The 18,862-nt window shown below is 41.4% G+C and overlaps 1 protein-coding gene across 4 annotated transcripts in view; it reads left to right on the forward strand.

The window, feature by feature from the left end:
* AFF2 (ALF transcription elongation factor 2) overlaps positions 1-18,862 on the forward strand; it is a 328,346-nt gene that overhangs the window by 291,976 nt on the left and 17,508 nt on the right. For 3 of the 4 annotated variants that reach the window (XM_066202655.1, XM_066202658.1, XM_066202657.1), the window contains exons 11-16: positions 448-1,467; positions 3,622-3,746; positions 9,483-9,717; positions 11,564-11,703; positions 12,252-12,315; positions 16,052-16,188. In XM_066202655.1, coding sequence (XP_066058752.1) covers positions 448-1,467; positions 3,622-3,746; positions 9,483-9,717; positions 11,564-11,703; positions 12,252-12,315; positions 16,052-16,188 — 1,721 coding nt within the window. The remainder of the gene's footprint in view (positions 1-447; positions 1,468-3,621; positions 3,747-9,482; positions 9,718-11,563; positions 11,704-12,251; positions 12,316-16,051; positions 16,189-18,862) is intronic. The other variant, XM_066202656.1, reaches the window with a different exon arrangement.

Raw genomic sequence — 18,862 nt, forward strand, 5'->3', positions numbered from 1 at the left:
CATGTTGGAGTCCCGTGTTGTTTGATGCTGTTGGCTTCTTCTCCCTTTGCCGTTTGACATGAGTGACCCACATACTCATCCTGGCTTTTGGAAGAATCTTTCTGGCCTACATTTGAGTGGCTTTAAAGGAATATTTAGATTTTTGCCAGTAGCTAGGGAAGATTTTATTGACACAGTATTCAGCTGGGACTAAGGAAAGGCAACATGACAAAACTATCTCTTCGGGGACTAGCTAAACTTTTTAGTTGTATTAAATTTCTCCAGGGCCACGTTGTAAACCAGATAAGGAAGCCTAATTAACCATAAATACTCCATAAATACTCCCGTAAAACTAGCAGTCACCACTAGTTGACTGAAATAAAAGGGTACATTAAAAAAAGTTCTCTTTTAAAGGCAAAAGCACTGCTTCAGTGTGAGATTTGTTCCTTGTCATCCTTCAATCCGCAGCCCGAACCCCCCTCAACAAACAAATGGCAGCTGGACAAGTGGCTGAATAAGGTGAACCCTCACAACAAGACCATCATCAACAATCAAAATGAGCCTCACAGCGAGAGCAGCTCCCAGGCCCAGAGCAACCAGCAGGCTGAAGGGCCAAACAAAGGGAAGCTCAACAGCAGCCTGCCCCCGACCGATCCCAAAGACCGGGCGATCCTTAGTCCCATCCGAGAGAAAGCCAAACCACGGGTTGCCCAGAAAACCCCAGAGGCAAAAAGCTCCAAGCAGAAGTCACCAGCTCATAATGAGCCAACTTCACAAAGGACTACTGGGAAAAAGCAACCCAAAAAGGTAGAAAGGACTTCCAGTGTAGAAGAGTATAACTGGCCCAAACCAAATAATACCAGCAACACTCCCAAAGAAAAAGACACACAGGAACCCCCCGAGCAGCCAAAGGTTCGAACTAAAGCAGCAGTTGGGAAGACAGCTCCAAGGAAAGAGCCACGAACTAGCACAGGCCTCACTTCGGAGAAGAAAAAGTACAGAGGCCCCAGCAAAATTGTCCCAAAGTCCCGGGAGTTCATTGAAACTGATTCATCCACTTCTGACTCCAACACAGACCAGGAGGAGAGCTTGCAGGCCAAGGTGCTGCCAGCCTGCACTGGCTCTGGCAGTGGTGTCAAAGTGAAGGACTCTGGCAGTAACATCCTCAGCGTAAGTAGCTTAACCAGCAACGGCAGCAACACTTCCATTGACCAGACCAGCAACGACCTGGAGGAGCAGCTCTTCTCTCCCATCCCAATCGTACAAAATGAACTTCTGTCCCCACTGAGAGAATATGAAGAGCTCAAATCTCTGTGGGTGAAAATAGACCTTAGTTTACTCTCTAGGATACCTGGACAGGAAACTTTTGAGACCGCGTCTGTGAAAAGTGAACCCAGAGAGGCAAACGTGAAACACAGGCGACCATCTCGAGAGTCCCCTACCCCAGCAGCTGAAAAACCCTCCACAAAATCCAAAAGGAAACACAAGGTAAGCGATTTTCATTGTTCAAAGGAAAACACTTGTGTTTCTGGGCGCCCTGGAGGTCAGGACCAGAGGCAGTGATTCCTCTCTGCACCTGCAGCTGGGCTGTGGGGAGGCAGCACAGCACTGAGGCTTTATTGGCTTTACAAAGGACAGACATTTTACAAGTGCACTCCAAATTAACATCAGAAACTAGTAAAAAAGCAAACCCCAGCTGACAAAATCAATAAACAATGCATTTTTTGACATTTTTCTTACAAGCTTTTTCACTGTATTTGCTCACTCACCTATTAGTTTCCAGTGTTCTGCAATCTGCAGAAAGTGATGATTTCATATTAGAACCGTTTCAGCCATACTCAGAAAATGTGACTTCTGTTTGGAAGGGAGGGGTTTATTGTCTGCAGAACTAAGGTGTTTTCAGCACTGGTTTAAACAGGCTTCATCAAAGTCAGTGGAATGGTGCTTGCTTATGCTCCTGGTGAATTTAATTTTTATATTGTTTTGTGGTATGAACAAATATGATTCATAGAAATATAATTTCCTTAACTAGCTGATATCTCTGCACAGCTACCTGAAAAAAGCAAATATATTTTGACTGAAGGCATAATGTTTTTCATGTGTTTTATGTTATTCGTGCCCAAGGGTGTCCTACCTTGTGGGATATGACATTGTACTTCAAACTAAATGTGTTTTCAGAAAAGAAACAGGTTTTATATCCTAAATGAATTTTTGTAGTCAGTTTTTCCAGCTGAAATGCTTGTACTCTGGTCTGTCTGTGGGAAGTCATCAAAGTGTATTTTCTTATACCCCAAATTTTATAAAACATTGTGAACATTACTTCAGCTGTCTGTTTTAGTGGACTTCTTGAAATCCTAAGTTTGGGGAGTCCAGTGGTACAAGAGAATTAATGCAAGACAAAGACAGACCATGCCAGGCAGACACAGGGTCTACACCCCTGCCTAAATGAGTCACTGCACTGGCTCCTTCCCTGTTGAGTTAAGTGAAAATAATCACATGAGTAAACTCAGCAGGTCTTTATTCAATTTATATCCTAGCTGCACACTACAGGGATGCAAGAAGGAAGGAGAAAAAAAGAGGAGAGGGATGTATAAATGTCCATACTAACGTATGTCTAAGCACACCAGTGTGCATATTAATTATACCAAAAAAAATTCTTGCTGGGTACCTTCGTGGAGTCTCTGTATCATGGAGAAGGAGTTTTGACTCAAACACTATTATGTTATATTAATATATAATAATATAAATAATAAATGTTAATATAAATAATATATTAACAATATTATTTAGTATTGGCAACTAAAGTCAAGGCTCCCAGGGAAGAAAAAAAAGTGAGGAGCGTTTATAGGAAAGCTGGACCTCATCATTTCCTTAACTGAGGGTTTAAATCAGAAAGTAACAAAATGAAGAATCTTGGTCTGGCCTCCAGCTAACATAAGCTGGACTCTGAATCAGCCCCTTCAGTTGCAGTGTGATTGTTCACTGCTACCCAAGGGGAAACAAGCCAATTAGGATGACTTAAGGGTATACCAAGAGTTAAAACAGGGTGGAGACAGACTAATTTGTGTTTCTAAATCATGCCATTAAAAGATTTATTTTAGCCATCTACTGGTGGGCTCAAAGACTGATATGAAGGTTGCAGTGACAGAGCAATAATCAGCTTTGCTTGTATCATCCTAGATCAGGCACAAAACTCATGCATCAGGGAGTCTTCCAAAGCAAATTTCAAAAGAGCTATTGCTGTTAATGACTGCCCCAGCTCAGTCCTGTACTCCTAGTCCTGTGAGGAATACTGACTCAGAGAAGTTTTCCCATCAACTTCCATTAGGTCACTGAGTAAAAGCTATTTACTTGAATCAGGTTTGGTGCTATCAAGTCATTGCATCTAAATTATTAATTGAATTGCAGTGCACTACAGAAGATAACTTTAGCACAAGAGACATTTTGCTTCCTAATTATGTCACTTGTTATATAACTTTGTGCCATGTGTTTGGAGCACGTTTAGCCCTGATTTCAGGTGACTTTCACTTCCCTAGTTCAGCTACTCCTAAAAGATACGCTGGGATGCCGTAGGTGCTCTGGATGGCCAGTGAAGCTGTGTATAAATGCTGGGTCTTCTATGCTCTCTCATTTTTGTTAAAGCAGACAGAAAGCCTGGATACCTTTGTGGAAAGCAAGAAGCAGCGCCTGGAGGACCCCCCAGCTTCCTGTCTGCTCCCACCTTGTATCTCTCCAATACCCAACCACAGAATAACCAGCACTAAAGAGTAAGTGGGTTTTTGACATCACTCATTCTGGAGGGTTTTCACTGAACTGCTCTGTAAATAGCTTTGCTGTAGAGTGTCAGCATAAGTGACACAGCATTGGTATTTCCCATCCATGGGGAAGGGAATCCACGTGGTTTTGGATGAGATCCATTCCTCCTCCTGATGCAGGACTTCAACCTCCTTTCAGTGTTCTTTCTTGCCTCTATTACCTTTAACATCTGTGCACAGAGAATCCTGCTAAAAGCGGGATTCGTTTGATTCCCTGGGATTAATTTTTTTAAATCATTTCCGTAACAGACAGTTCCCGGTTTTATTGGACAAAATAGTGAGATTACCTCTTTTGTTTTACCTGTGTGTGCAGCAGTGTCAGGGGTGACCATCCACAGTGTCTCAGATGTGTGCTTTGTGTCTCAGCAGACACACCATCCAATGGTTTGTGCCTTTCACAGTCTTTCAGACATGGCTATAATGCTTGGGCAAACAGGTGACACATAAATAATGATTCTGATTATTATAGTCACAAGGTTAACATTCCATAAATAGCCAAAGAGTCCAATTCCCTTCTGTTACCAATTTTGTGCCTTTATGATTTTGAGATGAGGTCCTTCTTTCTGCTTTGCACTAGGATAAGCAAAGAATCAAAATTACACTGCGCTTCTGAAAACAATTTGAGGATAACATAGCTAAATTTAGATAAAGTTCAAAACTAAGTTATGAAATAGCACATCAATTTCAAAATCCTTAAAGAAGGTTGAGCGTCATTTTATTTATTTTGGTGTCAACATGGAGTAACTTCAGTCTGTGAACTAGCCCCTCATTCAGCCACTGAGGAGTCTGGAAAAGGAAGATGAGTTCAAAGTTCCAGTGGGACCTGTAACATGTTGCACATTTGATGAACATCATGATGGGTGTTACCTGATTGTCATTGCTAGAAATACAATGAGCAGAGATATATTGCAGAGGGAATTGAGGATTATCCATCCCCAACACCTCCACAATCCATTAAAAAAAATCTTTCTATTCTTGTCACCATCAGGCCCTAAGGATCCACCCCTAACCTGATGTTTCTTAATTTGAGCTTGTTTTCCAGGTCGTTAATTTGATTCCTCAGAGCTTTCAACCCTTTGGCATCCTCTCTTAAAACATAATTGTGTCCATCCATAGTTATTTCCATATGCTAGCTTTTTTCTCTCGTCTGCCTGAAGTTTTGAAACAAAATTTTCTAACTTCTTTTCCACCTCAGTGAGACCTGGATCACACTGCATTTGTTGTTACCAGTGTTTTCTGAGTTTGCTTGAAGAAAATGCAATACTTTTTTGATTCAGGTTTTCAGTTCAGATTTTCAACTCCCAGAGACATGGAACTGAATATAGATCAACGCATTTCCCAAAAGATCAGGGAGATGGATGAACTGTGTGAAGACAATTTCCTAGAAATTTAAACGTTCATTTTTAAAGTCAGGAGTGATTCTGTTCTCCTGAGGGTTAAGTAAATTTTTAAGGGGAGGCAGAAGAAAGTCCACTGTTCAAGGCCATGGGGGGGAAAAATAACACTTCAGGGGTAAAAGGTTGAAAGACAGGCTTTGCCATTTGGTCTTTTATTCCCAAAAGTTCCAAGGTTTCTTTTAGAACTCTCTACATAAGGAATTTGAGAACTGAGGGTGAGTCAGCTACAGGTGTGATGGTGATCTTCATCCCTTAAGGAGGTGTTAATTCCCATGGTGGATGTTGTCACTTAGCAGGAAACTTAGGTCTCCCCTATTAGAACTTGATCCCTGTGCCAATAAGCCAAGTTCCCCAAGGCAGACCCGAGATTTTTATTAGGCTTTTTTAAAGGTACAAGAGTGTTTTGACAGAAAGACCAGGATCTGGGCCAAAATTTGGAGGCATTCAGGAGTCTGGAGCGATCAGCAAAAGATAGTCACACTTGTGCTTTCAGAGCTCCCATTGTCTGCCTTGCTGGGGTTTAAACACTTTGGATACATTTCTCTATAATCTTCCCCTAAATATATAGGCTCAATAAAGCAAGCAAAGGTGCACAATTAATATTTAAAGGGTCACGTGTCTAATAAGGTCAATTATATGCCTAATTTCCACAAGTTTCTGTGCCTACATGTACAATTAGTTTAGAAATTTCAATTGGTCACTCGTGAACTTAAAAGGCATTTGCACAACCAGAGAGCAGGTTTGTATTATGTGGTCATTGCATAAGCCATAATTACCTCTCTGTTCCTTCCCTCACATACTATGGGGCTGATGGCTTTTCCAAAATCTGACCTGACACTTAAAATATACTCTTCAAAATATTGCCATTGTATTTTCCTTATTTCTGATACTTACAGGAAATGAAGGAATAGGTGTTAGAGTGTTTTCACAGGAATACGTTGAAACACTTCCGTGAAGCTGAGTTTTTGTCAGATCAGCTGCCTGCTTTGCAGCAGAGGATTACTTATTTATATTTAGTTCCTTGAAGAAATTTTAATTTAAGCATTAATTGTGTGTGCTGCTGAATACCATTGATATATGAATATCTGATTGGTAGGCCCAGTCCAGACAGAGCCCTACTCACCAGTATTTGGCTTTTTGTAGCAACACGGGATTATTTGCTGATGCAGACTCTGAGTCAAACTGGACTCACACCAGTGAAACATGCCCACCATCTAGCAGGCATGCCAGAAATCTGTCTGAGGCGAGCATTTCTGCATTTCTGTTTCTTCCAAATTTCCCGTTCTCTTTTGTTTGACCTTTAGCTGGAGATGCACCTGTACTTGGCAGTACTTATTACTCAGTCCCTTGGGTGGTCATAGCAGCGTTCACTGGGGCTCCTCCATGGCACAGGCAGCATTCCCATCCGTGACAATGACGGCAGCTCCATTCGGGTGCTGCCATGTGGTCCAGGCTAATGTGGCAGTGACCTTTCCCTGTGAACCCCCTGCAGAAAGGCAGATACACCATCAGTGTGCAGCATTTCGTGGTGGGCCAGGGGTGTGGAGGGCAAGCCAAGTGCCTGGTGTAGACTTTGCCTCACTAACAGGCCAGAGACTCCACTGCATACCACGAGGAGTGGATAAAGAAAGGGCAGAGAAAGGCAGCTTGAAACATGAGGGTAGTTTGGGAAATTCTCCCTTCTTCATGCAATGACCTCTTGTTGCCTGTTTGCTTGCTTGCTTTCTGCTCTAAAAGAAACCAGGCTGGAAAAAAAAAAAAAAAAAAAAAAAAAAAAAAGGCAGATGGGGAACCTTCTCCTTCTTTGATAATTCGCCTTTTTTCGACACAAAAGATTAAACCCTGCAGCCACAAGACCATCAGTTCTGCTTGTAGTTTTTCCATGCACTTTTATTGTGTTTCTCCCTAGATTTTAAATATATTTTAACTAACAATCATGTCAGCAAATTAAACCATTGAGTCTCAGTAATTATTGCAATAAATTCATTCAAAATTAGCGATTCCTGCAATCAAAGACCAGTTTCTTAGGCCATTAACAGCCCAAAGCAAAGTGACAATCTGGTTAACTGCTGGTAACAACCTATTTCATGGACGTTATTGTTAACATAAATGCTTTAGTGTAAATCTGAGGGAGGTAACATTGCTAAATAAATTATCAGCTTAATTTCTGCAAAACCTTATAGGATTAAGTGAGCAACATGAATAAAATTTAAAAAAAAAAACCAACAGACAATTAAAACGGTATTGTCGGGGGGGCGGAGTTAAATGTAAGTCACATGGAAAAAATATCCTCTAGTGCTTTTTGGTTTGTGGTTAATTCTTCCAGCCCACAGGGTGATTTACCTGCCAGAGTTGAGCAGCTGCACCTGTCCCTTGGTTTGTCCCATGTTGTATCTGAGCCCAAAGATGAACTTGTGAAGGTTTAAATAGTGAGGAGCTCCAGACTCCTCCGTGCACAGTGGCACAGAAATACACTTCTGAGTGTATGTTCAGGATTCTCTGTGTAGGGCATGTGCTTGGGAGGCAGAGGGTTTGGGTTCTGCTCCTGGGTGTTCCTGTGGGTTCACTGTGTCTTCTTTGCTGCTGTACAATCCAGTGACACGTGCATGCTTTGTCAGGGCAGTGCTCACCCTCCTCTGGAAAACTTTCCTCTGGGAAAAAGTTCTGGGTGTTGTGAGCTGTAACTGTGGTAAATTGTCTGAGCTCCAAAAGGCCCTCTGGGGGTCAGAAAGCAAACACAGATGGAGCTTGGAGTGAGAACTTTCTGGAGGACACATTGCAGGACCACATGTGCATGAAATCAGCCTCCTCGAAGAACTGCAGGTCTATTCCAACATGGTTGTTTGCCTTTGATCTTCTTCAACCCATGTGTTTTCCAAGCAGGGCAGCATCCATCCCAGCAAAGCAATATGAATTTGAGCTTGTTTTATTTCTTCAGTCTGAAGATCTTTAATACCAGAGGGTTTCAAATAAGATATTTTTAACTCTGCTTCAGTTGAATTAAAGTAATTTTGGGTAGAGGAGCTATAAAACATGAGGGGTTTGTTTGATTTCACTCTGTGGTTTCACAGATAAGGCTGAAATATTTCTGTTAACACCAAAGGTCCCAAGCAGGGCAGTGACCAAGGTGCAGATATTGATACGGTCACTGAAACTGCAGAAGAGGCCAGACTGAAATGAGAGAGAGCCCCTAAATGAGAAGTGAGGAAACCTGGGTCACCTTCTCCTCTTTGCCAGGTTACTTTGAGGCAAAGTAGGTCGATAATTCCTGACACTGACTGAAAGTGGGAACAAAACATAAATTCTTGTTGACTTAATTTGTTATTGAAATTTTAGTCAATAATCATGGGAAGTAAATGATCGTGTAGTGCAATATTAGATGTCTAACAAAAGATTAAAATTCAGGTTATCTTCATTGACTGAGCTGGGACAGTACCTGAAATAAAAATCTATGAGTAGATTAACATGTTAAGCAGTCAGTGAGATGTTGGGTTTGGGTTTTTCTTTTTTGATGAATTTGAGTGGTAAAAGGTCTACCAGGTTTTTTTTTTTCCTGGTTTTACTGTGCCTCACAGCTGCCGTTGCCAGCCAGCTCACAATTTCTGTACATAAAACAGACAATAGATTATCATGTTACTTGAGCTTTCATGTCAAAACCACATTCATTTTCTGAATCACGTTCAATTCATCAACCAATATTTGCTCAAGGGCTTTTGCCAGCTACAATGTATCATTTTAATATAGTGTTGAACATTGGTTTTATTCTAGAGGTTAAATAATTATTATCTTGTTATTGTTATGGTTATCATTTTGTAGTTGTTGTAAATTCTATTTTTGGTTCATATGCTGCCACATGCTGTTTGGGATTTTTTTTTGCAAAGATTGCTTATGTGATCCCTAATCCACCTCTTAAAAAGATGCTTAATGTTAAACACATAAATAGTCATACTTGATGTCAAAGGAACTAACCCCGTGCATAAAACTTTCCAGCGCTTTGCTGAGTCAGAACCTCTATGACCTCTCAAATGAAGACTGACTCAAATTAGCATTTAAATTGGGTGCAATTTGTACTAATGCACTGCGAGTTGTCCTCCAAAGCAGAAGGTTTCTGCAGTCATTGAAAAGGCAGAGGCAGCTCTCCTGTTTTCCCTGCTGTCCCCTTGTGCCTCACCACGGAGGGCACGGGGCTGCAGGACACATTGGAGGGCAGAGTAAATAAAATGTAGAGCTTCGTGCTGTGGAGAATTAACCAATATTCTTGAAGTGCAGCTGGTTTTTCCCTGTGTCCCAGGAGCAGCAGCAGCTCAGTGAAGAAGGTGACAAAGAAAAGAGAAGAGAAGCTGTTCCCTCCTCCCTTGTCCCCACTCTTGGATGACCCCGTGCACCGGCGGCACAGCAGCGACAGCAGCTCCTTCAGCCAGGAGCCCCCTGTCCCCAACACCTCACAGACCAGCAGCTCTTCCTCCTCTGCTTCTAAACACAGAAAGAACGAAAATAAATCTTCTTCCAACCCCAAAGGAATCTGTGTAAGTAACCAGCCTCAGCTGGTGGTAGCGAACGAGATAAAATTAAATTAATTCAGCTTGATTCTGTTGGGTTCTTTTTTATTTTTTCCCCCACACAGTATGTATTTCTAAATGCTTATGTAGCCCCACTCAGGGGGAGTGGATCTTTGCAGAGCTCTTGCAAGCTCCATTTTTAGGTCAGCATCAGGCATCTGCTTGGCGTTGTCTATCATTTCCTGGATCACCTGGACCCTGAAGAGCCTTTGCAACCATCAACTAGCTGCAATTACTCCCTTATCTCTGCAACAGTCACATTTTGAAAACAAAACTTCCAGAATATCACCTGAATAACTGCCCCAAATTCTCAGCCAGGATTAAGCACTGTAGTCGCACTGAATAGTGTGGCCTAAACTAAACAGACAATAACAGTATAACCAAAAATTCCTGTCCATAGTACACCCAGCATATAAATAACCTCTCTCAGGTTTGCAGGCTCACAACAGTAAGGTTCATTCACACTTAATCTTCCTTAATTATATGTAAGCTTTTAGACAGCTTGGAAATAGGGGGTTTTTTCCCCAGAAAAATGTCACACTGTTAGGGCCATGTCCCCATCAGTGGTTCTCACAGAGGCATTTCTTTGTCGCTTGCTTTTCACCAGATTCAGGTAGGGTTTTTTTCTGAAAATACATGAAAAAGAGCCAAAACTGCACACCAAATTCACTAAAACAACGTAAAATTTCACATTAGTTTATCGTCCTCTTTTTAGGTTCAACAGAGAAACTCAGGGGCTTGGCCCATTTTAGAAAATAGTCCTTCCTCTAGAGTTTCAAACCTGTCCTTACTTTACAGTATCGAACTGTATCTTTGTATCACTGTCAAAATTAAAAGACAGGAAGAAAATTCTGCCACAGAAAAGGCCATGCATAGCCCCATTTTTCACAGTTCACCACTTTGAGTGAGGTTGTTACCCTGCACTGTAATAGTAAAACTCACAAGTTGCACTGGATTGTAGGTGACAAATCACTTCACCTTATTCATTCATCCCTGTTGCTTTCTGATATCATTGTGTCACTTCAAGCTGCGCCAGTAATACACACGCCTTCAACTGAAATCAGTGCCAAAATGAACTGCATATGTCAGCAAATAAACAGTGCTATGTAAACAGCAGGGCCTCTTCCTCTCATCCCAGCATCTCTAGGCAGATTTATCCTTGGTTAATCTATTATCTTGATACATGAAATATTTTTTCCCCTAATATATGTTCGGCTTCTTTCCCTAGTTCGTCGGTTCATCTGTAATTTAGTTTATCTGGTTGGGGACCAAGCTTGCAAGTTGCAATTGCCTGGTTTAAAATCTTCTGTTATGCTTCTGGTTTTAATCATTGCAAAGTCACAACTGACTTCTGCTTTCCATTCTTCTTTCTGTAGCAAGAGCGAGGAAATTGCTCCCTGCTGAAATCTAAGCAGACTCTTCAGCCACATTAACAGTTAGCTCCTAGTAATACAGATAAAAAAGGTTACATTAGTGAAGGAAGTTGAGTTTAGATCTAGCCCTGGCCCATTAGATCTCCCCACCCTTGCTTTAACCAGTGTCTCTAGTCAGTAACACCGTGGTACCCACCTAAAATTTACACCTAAAACTGTAAATTACTGAGTTTAGGTGAGAGCTCAGAAGTGGAATCATAGTCCCTAATTAATCTATTTAGCTCATTTTACAAAGAAGGGAAGGGTGGTTTGGTGAGGTGGGCTGCTTTGTTCCTTAGCCTTTGGTTTGTTGGGAAGGGTTTTTGGCAGGGAGGGTGGATGTGAGCACTTACATTGCTGGAAGGTGTTTGAACTATCAGTAACAGCTCTGTGTTTCCTAGGAGGAAGAATCTCACAGTACACCCACAGCCAACACTCTTCTTGACACCAGCCATCTAGAACCAGACATCTGGTCTGCAATGCCAATGCTTTCCAATGGGAATTCCGAGCCCAGAAGACCCAAAATAACATTTGATGATGTGTAAGTTTTATTGACTTTGTGCTCTGTGATTGGGGTTTTTGTGCAAGCAGAGGTCCCAGTGAAAGGGAATATCTTTGATTACAGTGCTGGCATTGGGCACCTGTGTGGATAGCGCTGCTCAAAGGCACACACAGTTTTAATCTTGGCAAATGAACTGTTGTCACTGATTAATGAAGATTCTGTTGATAAATGTTTTCACATCGTGAATGTTGGTTCACGGTAATTCTTCTTCATTTTTTTCATTTTAGCTCCTCTAATGGAAACTTCTTATACTTAATTAGTTTAAAATATTTTTTCCTTTTCCTCTGTTCAGCACACATTAATAGGTCCTTTGGGCAGCCAGTTTCTACAGCTACTTATTTTACATTCTGGTCACCCATCATATCTCTGCATACAGCAGCCTCAGATTGATATCAGGTTAAGATTTAAAGAGATAAGTGGGCATATTTGTCAAAATTCTTCTTTAAAGCAGTCAGCAATTTTTTCAAACAACATTTGTCCAACTATATGAAAGCAAAGACTTGAATTAATTGATTTTGTCTCTCTAGGCTTCACAACGCAGATTATTACATGCAAGAGGCTAAGAAGCTGAAGCATAAAGCAGATGCACTGGTAGGTTATCACAGCATTTTTTGTCTCTTTCCACTGTGGAACTCAGTGTTAAAAAATGGACATTATTGCACAAGATCTAAAACCTCTCAGACCAAGAGGAGCCCTGTTATTGACTGAACTGTGCTTCAGTTTGTGCTCCATAAATACACTGTGCACAGGTTAGACCCTGAATGCCACTCCCAACTATTAAGTATTTTTGTTCCCCAAAAAAGTCTACTTACAATAGCTGGTGTTCCTTCCAAGGGAGAGCAACAATCATGCTGTTTATGAAGTATGTAAGACGGTTTTACGAAAGTTGATGTGTGTTTGAAATTTGTTTCTCCTATTCATTTTGAGCCTGAAACAGAAGTGTTGAAATATTGCATAGCAGAGAGACAGGCAAATCACCCCACACCTCATTATCGTGTGGTAAAACTCTTTGATATTTCTAATCCAATTGTTTAAAATCTGAAACAATTCATTTTTTATGGACTACATTCATTTTTATTGCATGGTTTTAGGCTGATAAAGAAAGTCAAAACTCATTCCCAAAAAATCTAGCAGTGACATAGTTCAATACTGGGAAAGCTTGTTTGCTTGCATTACCCCCTGATGAAATTCCAGTGAGATTGGCCTAATTTTGCCAAGTGTTTTGATTTTGATAAAACTACATAATTTTACAGATTGTATTCTACCATGGTTTGTTCTATACAGGCTATTGCCAGTTCTGAAATGTCCTTAATAAAAGTTTGCTTTGTAGGAAGGGACTTTGCTCCTGTGTGCCACATAGGGTGCAGAACAGTGACTCATTCAGGAAGACTTAGTGGAACTTGATTCCTCTACTTAATTTAACTAAGATGTCTAAAATGGAGTGTGGCCATCCATTTCACCCCTCAAAGAGCTGGGTGATTACTCACCTCTCAACTTGATTATTTCTGGGGGTTTTGCATGTATATTCTGTCATTACACATTAGAGATTTTGTGCCTAGAAATTAAAAAAATAGAAAAAGAAAAAAATTACATGCTATGTTTTTAAAAAGCAAACTAGCCAAACAAAAAAGTCTCTCCCTCTGCCGTCAGTGAGCTGAAGGAGAGCTGACATTTCAAGCCGTCTGCTGCAGCTTTCCAGCCTCCCTTTTGGCTTGGGGCACAGTGTTTCCGAGTGTGTTTTCTGTGTGAGGTGGGTTCAGGGTTTTGGCACCTGTTAGGACTGTCAGCCAGGTGACAATCATCCCTCCCAGCACGTCCATTTACAGGAGGTGGCCTTACAGCTTCCAGCCAGCCACAGCCTGGCATCTGCAGGCTCACACCACCTCCCACAGCTGGGTGACCTTTACACAAAGCACACACGGTGCTGGCACAGGGCTGCCTGCTCCGCAATAGCAAATATTTACAGGCTCAGGCTGATCTCGCGCCATCAGTTCACCTCCCTCTGCAGCCACAGCACGCACAAGGTGTTCACCCTTCTCCCCTGCTCCTGCCTGTGCCTGTGCCTGCAGGAGCAGGGCTGTTTCTCAAGCAGCACTGAGAGAGGAGCAGGCACAGCACATCCCAGCCTTGCCTGTCACACGCAGTGTGACAACCCCAGTGCCCCCAGGTGATCAGCCTGTTGGCAGGCATAAATACTCGTGAACAGAGTTGTTGGAATTCTGGAAACTTGGATTTGGGGATTTTAGTATGTAGTAATACATGCGAGTCAAGATGGAGGGCTTTGGGTGTTGTCTAAGTCCTTCCTCTCCTTCTTCTTCCTTCTTCTTCGTGGGTTTGGGTGGTTTTCTGTAGTTGGGTAGAAAAGGTCTGCATTGCGGGCCTTGGGTGGTCATTATTGGGTCAAAAGTATAAATAATACAGGTGTCACCTCATTATTGGGTAATTATCACTTAAATAACCTTGGAAAGAGTTAGAAGCTCTCCATTTTACCACGTTTCTCCAACTTGCTAGTTAGAGCTCACAGCTCGTGAGTCTATAAATAGATAAGGAATAATAAACATCCAAGTCTAAACTCAAAACCTACGTTTCCCGTGTATTAATCCTTTGGCAAGGAAAAAAGGAAGCCAGAGCTATCACACAAAGTATCTGCTTTTTCCTTCTGCTACTTAGATCTCAAGTCTTTTCATTTTTTCATTCCCACCCAATGCAGCTGCAGGCAAATAATCTCCATGTAACACATTTGGCGTGCAATCCCGTGGTGTTGCTCGTCCTATGGAAACAATTGCTGCTGGTTCCTCGGTGCTGACATGACAGAGCACAGGCAGCATTGAAAGATGTGTTGCAGTGGCTAGGAAGATAATGCATGTGACCTCAAAATGTGTCAGCAAATGTTAATGAGATTTGTGGCGGCGGCGTTCCTGGGCTTGTAGAGAAAATAGATTTCTGGTGAAGGGCAGGACGTTTCGTGTCTTGTGGGAGCGACCCCATGGAAACCTCTCCTTGTCGGGGGCTGCAGTCGGGGATCAGCTAATTTGGGTGGGCTGCTGCAGTGGCAACTGGCTGCACCATATGGAAGAGATCTTGGAGACCTCCCTGTGTTCCTGTCTGAGATGTGATGAGCTGGAATAATTCCACCTACTCCAGAGAATCGGATCCCGTTCCTGGCTCAAATCCTGTGTCTCTACTAAATCTGCTTGCAGCCAGATTCTTTTTTTTTTTTTTTTTCCCCATACCACAAAAAGTCATCTTTGGAAGACTTTTTGTCTTCCAAATTGAATGGAAATTTTTTTCAAAGTGAAAAAAGGACTTTGAAGAATATGCTGAGAAGCAGCCACTGGGATAGAGAGAGAGCAGTCAGAAACATTTCCCTTTTTCTGATCTTTCACTTAATACCTGTCAATTATGCAAAGGCTTTGTACGTAATCAATGCAAAGAGCGGTACTTGAAATTAAAGGTGGGCAGAGAGAACGAGTTATGGCTTAGAAGGAGCCACAAAGACAAGTGCACCACTATCTTGGACCAATAATAAATGTTATGCTTAATATGTTAGAATAGGCTTCTGTTTTGTGAATGGAAACATATGCAGATGCGCCAAAAATATTTTGATAGAGACATAGAAAGGCATCTTTAAATTATTTAAAGTACATTGGATCTCCTATATCAAATGCCACATTAGTAGAATTCTTATATTCAGCTATCAAAAACTGAAAATGTTAAATACTATTATAAAGTACGTACTATAAAAATGTCATATATAATATTCATTACACATAAAAAAAGAAATCAGTATGTCTAAGTCAGTTTAATCACAACCATTATGAGGGCTAAAACCTTTTGCAATAAAATCCTAGTAAAATGAAATATTAAGCAGTGCTATATTGTCTCCCTTTATTTTTCCTGCTCTTTTACTCATCATATAAGTGATGGGGTTTTTTTTTTTTTTTGACCAACAGTTAACACAGAGTATGACATCAGCCAAATGGCTGAGAGTTGTTACTTAACCCTTGCATGGTGACATTCAAACTCAGTTCATCTGTCAAGGGGCAGTCTGGATGTGCACAAACATGCTGAGTGCCCTTTCTTGCCTGTGTAAATCCCTGATGTCAGTGGGCATATACTGACTTTCCTCTGTGGAGCATTCAGCCACATCCTACCCTGAAAAGATTTGGTAAAAACACAGTCCCTGCCTTAATTACTGTGTGAATTCATTCTTAACTACCAGCCCCACTTTGCTTTCATCCTAAAGCCGGTGTTGCTTTGTAGAGTAATCTGCCTACCTAGAAATCAAAGCTGAAGGATTTTCCTGACAGTGCCATTCCCATTTCAGCTGGAGAAGTTCGGGAAAGCAGTGAATTATGCTGATGCTGCCCTCTCCTTCATCGAGTGCGGGAACGCCATGGAGCGAGATCCATTAGAAGCTAAATCTCCATACACCATGTACTCAGAGACTGTGGAACTCATCAGGTTAATGTCCTTTCTGTGATCGTTTTCATCATCTCATTTCAGTCATAATTAGAACCTGCTATGTTTTAAAAAATACCATTTCAACGTATTAATGATTTGTCCAAGGCATCTTCATCTCAGAAGTCATCATAATTAGTTCTTGCCATTTTATTAATGTCATGGAAAATTTATAATTGATGGACACTGCTTTTATAAATTATCCCCTTTAGAGGTTATAATGTGAGTGTTATAATTTGCAATATTCATAAAATTAAAATTGAAATGTAGTGGGTGGAAGTAAAGTATAGTAATTTCACTGTTTGGCAATGACACTTGTCTTTTAAAAGGTGTAGTTTTATAATTCAAAACATTAAAGGGAGTCTATCAGGATTTCTATTACAAACCCTGGTTTTAGAGGTTTATAACTTGGCTGTTAAAAATGAGAAAAGCTGAAACTTGGGATATAAGATCCTATCCAGAGAGGAAGATTCTGCATATATTGTCTTGAAAACAGTGTAATTTTAATGTTAAAGGAATGTGAACCAGCTGAATTAATTTTAATACAGTTTTGTAGACTCATAGGCTACAATAAGGATGAGAGAGTCTTTACATACCAATAAAATGTCTGAATTATTATTCTAAAATCTGCTACTGCTCCTTATAGCTGTTTCATAGTGTTGGCTCCATAGAAATAATGGTCTCCTGAGTAACTAAGTTTGCTTTACTTGAGCAAATTATCAAAGTGAAATCAAGCAGGATTAAATTTACCTGTAAGTAGAACAACAGGATTTTTCCTCTTCACTGTGATGCACCTTTGCTTTCCCCGGTGTATGCTGGGAATATCCTTGTTAATGTCAGTGTAATTACCGGCAGTTTGCACAAGTGAAAGAAAAAGAGGCAAATCAAGCCCTAAATATTTGGTTTTTAATATGTCAACGGTGGTTTTTTTAACATGCCAGATTAGCTATTAGGGACTGCCAAGATAATGCATGTTTTACATTTTGAATAACTAGGTATTTGCATAATAAAATGTATCAAATCTTAAGCTCTTACTCTCAGGTAAATAATATGCCTGTTAAATATTTAAAAACATGGTTTTTACATTCTTCACTGCATAAAGGGAAGAAGAAAATCTAAAGAAATCACTCAAGAGAAAAAATGATGTTCACTCAACACTTGATCCATGTTAAACCCTGGAGAGCAGAGGACTTGGAAAAGGAGCCACCTGCCTCTGCTCTGCTGTGCCCAAATCATCCTGCAGTCTGACAGCGTGTCCTGAGCTACACAGCTGCAGCTGCATGGCAGACTAAATTGTGTTTAAAGACATATTCTTTAAAGAAGGGAGCACTTCTTCGTAGGAGCCTGCATTTATTTTTTTGGTTTTTTGAGAAAACCACCCGACCCAGCTGAAATCGTTGCTCCTCAGCCCAGCAGTCTGCCTGTTCAGAGTGCACAGACCAAAAAGCTTTGTTCACCCACAACATGTGAACCACTGAAATCAGGGAATGGCAGCTCCAGGAGAGGCAGGACCTGCAGGGAGTCAGGTGAGGGCACGGCTGTGTCCTGGGCACCCCTCAGCATCAGCAGCCCTGCTACCTTGCTGCTCCTGGCACAGTCCTGCTGCAGGCTCTGGGACAGGTAGACCTTGGCATGGAAGCAGCACCTGAAACTGCTTTTGGCTGTGGAAGAATCTGGAGAATTTGTTATAGTAGATCTCTAATATATAAATAGTTCAACTCAGGTGAGATTAATTCCACCACCTTCCACCAAAAGTAGAGTTTAATTCACCAGCTGTTGTGTGAAGCATCTTGTAGCAGCCAGTGAGACTGATTTGTCCATTTAATTGCTGTCAGGGGTCAGACATGGACAAAAGGTGATTTCCCAGGTGAGCAGCAGGCTGGTAGAGGCTCAGTAAAGCTCCATGGACAAACACACAATTCTCATGGGCTGCGGTGGGTGCTGGATGTACAGAGTATGTGGCTGTGCACACAACGCTTTCTCAGTGTAGCTGCTAATATTAACGTAGGTTTTTACGGTGAGAGAACAAATAGAGGGAGTTTTTTCTCACTTTTACTCCTCCCTTCATCAGAAGCACAGTTTTTCCCCTTTTGCACTTAGCTGTGTCTGCCCTGACTATCTGCATCAGACACCCATTTGTGAAAGCAAGTGGAGCATCAAAGAGATGGGGACTATCAGAGATCTGAATGTCAAACGTGTTTTCAAGTTAGTGGTAATGCTGAAATCCCAAAGAGACATGGATCTTGGAGTTCGATGACATTCATCCAACCTGAGTAGAACCACAAAACCCAGGAGCAGGTGGGGCAGGAGGTGGAGGGAGCCCTCCAGGAGGGGTGGTGGGAGCAAGGCAGGGCAGAGCAGCACGGCTGCCTGCACTCCATTACCTCCTCGTAAATGAGAACTCATCAAGGCTGCCTGGATACCTTAAAACTTTCTTATGCAACGCTGAACCCTATTACTTATTCTAACACAAGTACCTGTGAAATTGCATTAGGGCTCAGAACAATGATTTTATGCGATGAATTGATTTTCAAGAGACTAATGCATAGAATGGAGTGTGCTCAGTTAAAGGGAAAAAAAAAGACAGAGGAGACGGGAATATTCAATCCTTGATCATCCAAATGCTGGACAGCAGCAATTAAATAGAGAGGGAAGACCAAGTACACAAGATTCATAA

The sequence above is a fragment of the Chamaea fasciata genome, unplaced genomic scaffold (assembly GCF_029207755.1).
Source record: "Chamaea fasciata isolate MVZ Bird 193981 ecotype frontalis unplaced genomic scaffold, bChaFas1.0.hap1 SCAF_22, whole genome shotgun sequence".
NCBI lineage: Eukaryota > Metazoa > Chordata > Aves > Passeriformes > Sylviidae > Chamaea > Chamaea fasciata.